This window comes from Mucor velutinosus (assembly GCF_035048745.1).
Source record: "Mucor velutinosus strain NIH1002 chromosome Unknown tig00000041, whole genome shotgun sequence".
Classification (NCBI taxonomy): domain Eukaryota; kingdom Fungi; phylum Mucoromycota; class Mucoromycetes; order Mucorales; family Mucoraceae; genus Mucor; species Mucor velutinosus.
The window spans coordinates 669,471-675,923 of NW_027041905.1; the positions used below are offsets into that span (position 1 = coordinate 669,471).

General features: G+C 41.0%; 1 protein-coding gene across 1 annotated transcript; it reads left to right on the forward strand.

Annotated features, from left to right (window-relative positions):
* Positions 1-2,011: 2,011 nt before the first annotated feature.
* ATC70_000392 (uncharacterized protein) lies at positions 2,012-6,313 on the forward strand (the record flags this gene model as incomplete). The annotated part of the gene is made up of 1 exon (XM_064819810.1): positions 2,012-6,313. One exon carries the CDS (start codon positions 2,012-2,014, stop codon positions 6,311-6,313), a length of 4,302 nt encoding a protein of 1,433 aa, XP_064683730.1.
* Between the last annotated feature and the right edge of the window lie 140 nt (positions 6,314-6,453).

Below are 6,453 nucleotides of genomic sequence, written 5' to 3' on the forward strand. Positions count from 1 at the left end.
CAGCTATTTCGATGAATGATAATAATAACGTTAGTTGCTGGTATTATATTTTTGGGCATTGTCTACTAGACATGGTATGTTGTTACTCCTCGTCGTATAATAACTTAAAAAGACGTGCCTCATCAAATCAAACCCCTTAATAGATGCCAGATGAAATAATTGCATTTTGTCTTAGTTTGGAACAAAGCACGGTTCTAATTTGTATTCATTAGGTCACTATTTTATTATAAGCACAAAATCATGATAATAAATAACAGATCAACAACAGATCAACTAGTTATAACCCTTTGGTCCTTGAACCTCTGAGCCAATCAAATTGCTTGAAAACTCCGCTAACCTAAAAAAAATTTTGCGAGGGTTTCCCCCTATTTTGATGTGAGGCAAAATTTTAAGCGCCGCTAGATATATCAAATCTAGCAGTGTGCGCTGTCATCAAACTTCCCCCAGGTGCTAGAGCATGCCTTACTTACACCACCTAGCTTTAAATACTGGCATTGAGACTCTCAATCATCACTAAAGTAAGTAGCGATAACCAAGTGGAGGCAGCCTATCCACCTCCTAACCTCGGATAGAGTCTTGTTGAGCTTCAGTGATAGGCACATCCACACAACGAAAAGAGGTATGCTTCAAAAGAAACATAATAATAAAAGAAGCGAACATAATAATTACTATAGGAGTATAGTAGTATATGTAGGCAAAAGAAAAAAAGGATGCTCACACGAAGTGAGCCAAAGGAAAGTATGTTATGAATAAAACATTAAAAATGTTTACGTTATTATATTCTTGTTAGTGCAACAAAAATATATACATGAGCGATGTGCATGATAACAGTCTAATGATGTAAAACAACACAAACGCGCACAATTGCAGGAGCAACGGTAGCAGCAGTATAAGTGTGTAATACAACATGAAAACCAATGTTGCTTTCATGTGAAGCGACAGAGGCAACACAAACAACAATCCACAGCTATATAACATAGTATCACAAGAAGGGTAATACAATTATATAGCAGTGTGTCATGCTTGTTGTTCGTAAATACGAAGCAACAACATTGCAAGTATTTGTTGAGCTGATCATATCACAGCCAACAAAAAAGAAAGAAAAGGCAATAAAGCAAACAGCAGGAATGCATTATCGCGGGAAAGGAAGCAGTAGTACAAACGTTCAAAGAAGTTTTATATCATTGCGACCACAAGAAAAAAAAAGATACTTACCACTTCTTACCACAGCATCACGAACAGAGATAGACCAGAGAACCAGCATACATCAAAGACAACAGACCACAGGATAAGCAAACATCAGAGAAGAACCACCGAAGCAACGATATACCATCAAAGCAGCCGCCGCCAAGTGTGCAGCCAGTGCACAGCAAAAGATCAGAAATAGATCCCTAGTAGAGTTATTCCAAGTATAACCACAGTATAAAACGCGTTAACACTGTATCTTACGTCTATTGCGCAGCTTTCAATTATACTTGCTTCAATTCTATTCACAAAGGTAGCGTTGTTTCATGAGTAGAGAGCTTGCGAAGTATAATATATATATATAAACGAAAAAAGGAAAAAAATGCTAATAAAAGGTTGAGGCTGAAAGACGTCACTGTTATCTGTTGTGCCAGAAGGGCTACAACTGTCTATAAAGATTAAGGTATTCTTGATGGGTAGATATGTCTGTGTTGTGCAACAACATGGACAAGCTATGATAAGTGAAGTGCATCTCAGCTATCTAAATACTGAGGTTCACCAGATGTGATAAGCGTTGTACAAGATAAATTGCTACTTTGGCATTCAGAACTTAGTATAAATAGAATAACTCTTGTCTTCATCAATAAATCATTAGTTTTTGTGTCTGATCTTATTCAAATAAGTCTTTTCTTGTTTTTATAATATCGAACATTTTTTATAAGCTACAAATAATAATCCTTTTATTCTTTGTGCTTAACATTTTTTAAGATCGTGTAAATCAGAATCTTCCAGATTTTAACCTACCTATCTAATTTAAACCGAAAATATGACTATGAATGAATTTACTGTGTCTCCTGCAGAACAGAACAAGAGTTCAGATGTTCAAGCTGTTGGAAGCGAGCTTTCGTACGGAGGAGCTGTAGAGCGACTTCGTCAGGAGGTTCATGGGTTGATCGCTGAAGTTGCGAACAGTGGGGACAAGTCGGACGAAGAGGTCGACGCTTTGAAGGCTGCCCTGTCAAAGAAGTGCTCTAACTTGGAGGCTATAGAGAAAGCTCTCTCTATGGTCACACCTAACCAGAGTCCTTCCCAAGTAACAGTGGTTAGTCAAGGTGCGGCTAATAGTTCAACTGTACCTGATGATCTTCCTTTGTTCCAATGGTTTGGACGTGTCAAAGATGAAAAAAAGGAAGTTTTTGCCAACATTGAGGAGTGTTGTCGCCGGTTTTCCAATAAGTTGAGCAGTTGCACGCTTGATCTTGACGAACACTGGTATCGTTTGCTTCCTCCTTGTCTTCCCGGCGATCTTCGCAATTGGCTTGATGAGTTTGTGAAAGCATCTGGCTCCACTGTGTCTTGGGCTACCTTGAAGGGAGCTATCATCGGTCGTTTTGGTACACCAAAAGAACAGCTCAGATTCGAAAGAATTAGGGAGTTTCTTCGTTGTACTAAAGGAAACGAAGAATCCGTTGATGGTTTCGTAGAGCGGTTTAAGACGTTGAGAAATAGAGCTGACATCAGTGATAAGGGTGTCGTTGCGATGGTGTTTTTTGACGCTTTCCCCAAGGTTACCGCTAGGTTGCTAATGGTTGCTATGAGTCAGGCACCAGAATCGTCATTTTATGACATTGATTATGTGTCCTCTCTCGTGCGCAAGATGGATATGATGGCTATTGAGACGGGTCAAGAATCTTTGGGCTCTGTTTTTGATGGAAGAAAACGCGCTGCTGACATACCTGTTTCGAACGAAGCAAAGAAGTCTCGGTACGCACCTTCTTCTAGTGGAAACGCTCTGCAAAGTAGCTCTTCGTCGAGATCCAATGGTCCCTCGTCCAACCCTCCACGTTCTGGTGCTAATCGTTTTGGCAAAACATTTGCTGAACATGTTGCTGAAGGGACTTGCTCCAAATGTAACGGTCCTCGACCAAAGGGGCAGATGCATCACTGCAACACTGCTATTCGTACTGGTGGTGGTAACACTCATCAGGGTAATGGTGGTAAAAAAGTTTTGCGTGCCATGACTAAGAAACGTGGTGGCAAACATTCGATGGATGCTGCAATCCAAGCTGCTTTTCTCTCTGCTCGTGTTGATCGTGCGTTAGCTGAGAAAGGTGCTTCTTCCCCTGCTGTCTCCTCTGCTGAACAATCGGTGGATGATGTTGTCCTTGCTCCTTCTTCTGGTGACAGTGACAATGTTGATGTTGACCAAGATGCTGTGATGAGTGAAGCTCATGGTATCTTTGAGGATACTGACCTGGTGAATCGTGCCCAGTCTATTCTTCTTGAAAAAGAGATGAGTAGCATGTCTGTGGACGACGATACGCTACAAAATATATTTGCTCAGCAATGTAAGTTCGATGCTAGATTTAGTGCTCCACCTACTATGACCACCAATGCTATTTGTGTTCCTATTGTGGTTCAAAATGTCATTTGCTTTGGCTTAGTGGATACGGGCTTTGGTTTGGATCCAGAGCAAGCTCATAAAGTGTCATTTACTTGTCCCTTCACGAATATCCAATACACCCATAAAAAGGCTGCTTATGGAATTCGCCATGTCGGATCGGTGGTTGTACGCACATTGCAAACACTGCTCTCTGATTTGAATACAAGCTCTGGTTCTACTTCGTTTCCTACTGATGGTGATCACTCGGTTTCCTGCTATGTGGATGACATCTTATGCAGTAGTAATGGGAGCCTACAAGATCACTATGCGTTGGTTGCTGAGGTAATTCGTCGTTTAACCGATGCTAATTTGGTGCTCAATCCTGAGAAAGTCGTCTTCGCTCAGCGTAGTATTTATCTCTTGGGATGGAGTGTTATTAATGGTAAATTACTGCCTGACGGTAGAAAACTTACCAACATTGCAGATTGGCCGGCTATTACCACTGGTCGTCAATTGGCATCTTTCTTGGGTTTAATGTCGTACTTTCGTGCTGCCATTCCATGTTATTCTCGTCTGACTCGAGATCTTGATAGCTTGAAACAGTACAAAGATCTAACAGATGTTTGGAATGAGTCTCATACAAAAGCGATTGCCGACTTGAAGGATGCACTTACGATGGCACTTGTGCTGTCACCTCCTGATTTTTCGATTCGATTTCACTTGGCTACTGATGCTAGTTTAACTGCTCTTGGCGCGGTTTTATATCAAGTGGTCAACGATGAAATTCGATATGTAGGTCTCGTATCTCGTAAATTGTCTGTTTCTGAGCGTAACTACAGTACTACGAAAAGGGAATTGCTAGGGATTTGCTATGCCTTGGTTAAGTTTCATCGTTTTCTGTATATGCGAGAGTTTACCTTACATACGGACCATAAGAGTCTGATCTACTTGAATACACAGGAAGTCCCCAATGCACTCATGCTTGGATGGTGGGAGACCATTTTTTCTTATACTTTCCATATTTTGCATTTGCCCGGTGTCCTTAACGTAATTCCTGATGCTTTATCTCGACTTTACGAAGATTCGGATGCTGATGCTTCAGCACGACATCTTCTGGGGGGCAGGTACTATGCTGATGGTGGTGAAAGTGTAAAGAGAAAGAAAAAGGGTTCCAAAAACAAACTCAAGGTTGTCACACCTTCGCCTCCAATGAAACGTACTTTGGTCAAGACAACTAAGGCGTTACGATCTAATTCTTCTAGCAACTATGCACGCACTGCGGTAAACGCTACTCTTATCAAAGATGGCACCACCACAGCTGTCTCGCAAAAGCAAAAGGAATTCATATTGCGTACGCTTAGGTTTGCTGACTATATCACTTCTCCTGCTAATGAAAGAGACAGTATGATCATTGCTCAGCATCTGGTTGGACATTTTGGGATCAAACATGTTGAAACTGCAATTCATCATGAAGGGTTTCACTGGGTGAACATTCGGAAAGACATAGAAAGAATATTAGCTGATTGTGACGAGTGTAACAGGTACAATATCGCTAGAGAGGGATATCATCCTTTCCGTAGTGTCAATGCAGCCCAACCTTTGGATCATTGGTGCATGGATCTCGGTGATATGGGTGTTACTAGCTCTTTCGGCAGCAACTTTCTATTTGTCCTTACTGATTACTTTACGAGATTTACTGTGATAAGATGCATTCCAGACAAGAAGGCTACGACAATTGCCAGGGAAATGCTTCAAGTTTTCTCACTTTTTGAATGGCCAATCAAGTTGACTTCAGACAGAGGCCTAGAATGGATAAATGAGGTGGTCCGTGCTATGATGGACATCAGTGGGATAGGCCATCGCCTGTCATTAGGGTACAATCCATTGGGTAACTCGGTTTCTGAGTCATTTATCAAAATATGTAAGTTAACGACTATCAAGTTGTTAAAAGGTAAGAGGGATCAATGGGAGCACTTCATTCCGTGGGTGAATTACTGCATCAATGTCAAGTATGCTCGGCTACATAAATCTCGTCCGTATACACTTTTGTTTAATCGTCAACCAAATGGTCTGGCTGATTACTCAAAGGTGGACTATTCCAAACGTTTGGAGAAAGCTGATAATAGACTCATTGACAAACGATACCGTTTTGTACAAGATGTTCTTATCCCGGCTATTTCTAAGCGTATTGTGGATACACAAAATGCTGATCATGCTAACTTTGCGAAGAAACATAAGGTCATTGCCGAACCCTATCCTATTGGTAGTAAAGTTATGATTAAAAATGTTCATCGTCAAAATAAGTTAGATGAACGGTATGAAGGACCTTATTTGATTCATAGTATAACCGATAAAGGTTCCTATGTGCTGGCTGACAAGACGGGTGCACTCCTTAGTCGAGATGTGCCTACCCATCATATCAAGTACCAAGTCGCTGCGAATCCTCAGCCAATCACAATTGATGAGTTCTCTGCAGAGCATTACGAAATTCAAGCTGTGATTGATCATAGAGGATCTCCTGGTAACTTTGAGTATAAGGTAAAATGGAAAGGGTTCGATGATCCTAGTGAAGATACTTGGGAGCCTGTGAAAAACTTTGATTCGGCCAAACACATTGAGCTGTATTGGGCTCGAAGAGAAGGTGCAAAGGCTGCTGGTAAACGTAGGTTAGCTCCTCAAACAGTTAACTGGCGAACTACTACTACTCGCGAAATTGGTCAGAGTGGTAGATCAAACAGGTCTTAAATGGCTACTAGCATGATGGGATCAAGTCTTTTCCTTACATTTTTGTCCTATGAAAGGTTTTTACACAAGGTTTTTACTGACTGATCTCGGATGCAGTGTCATTTGGTAATTATTTATTGGAAAGTGCTTTATGTGCTATA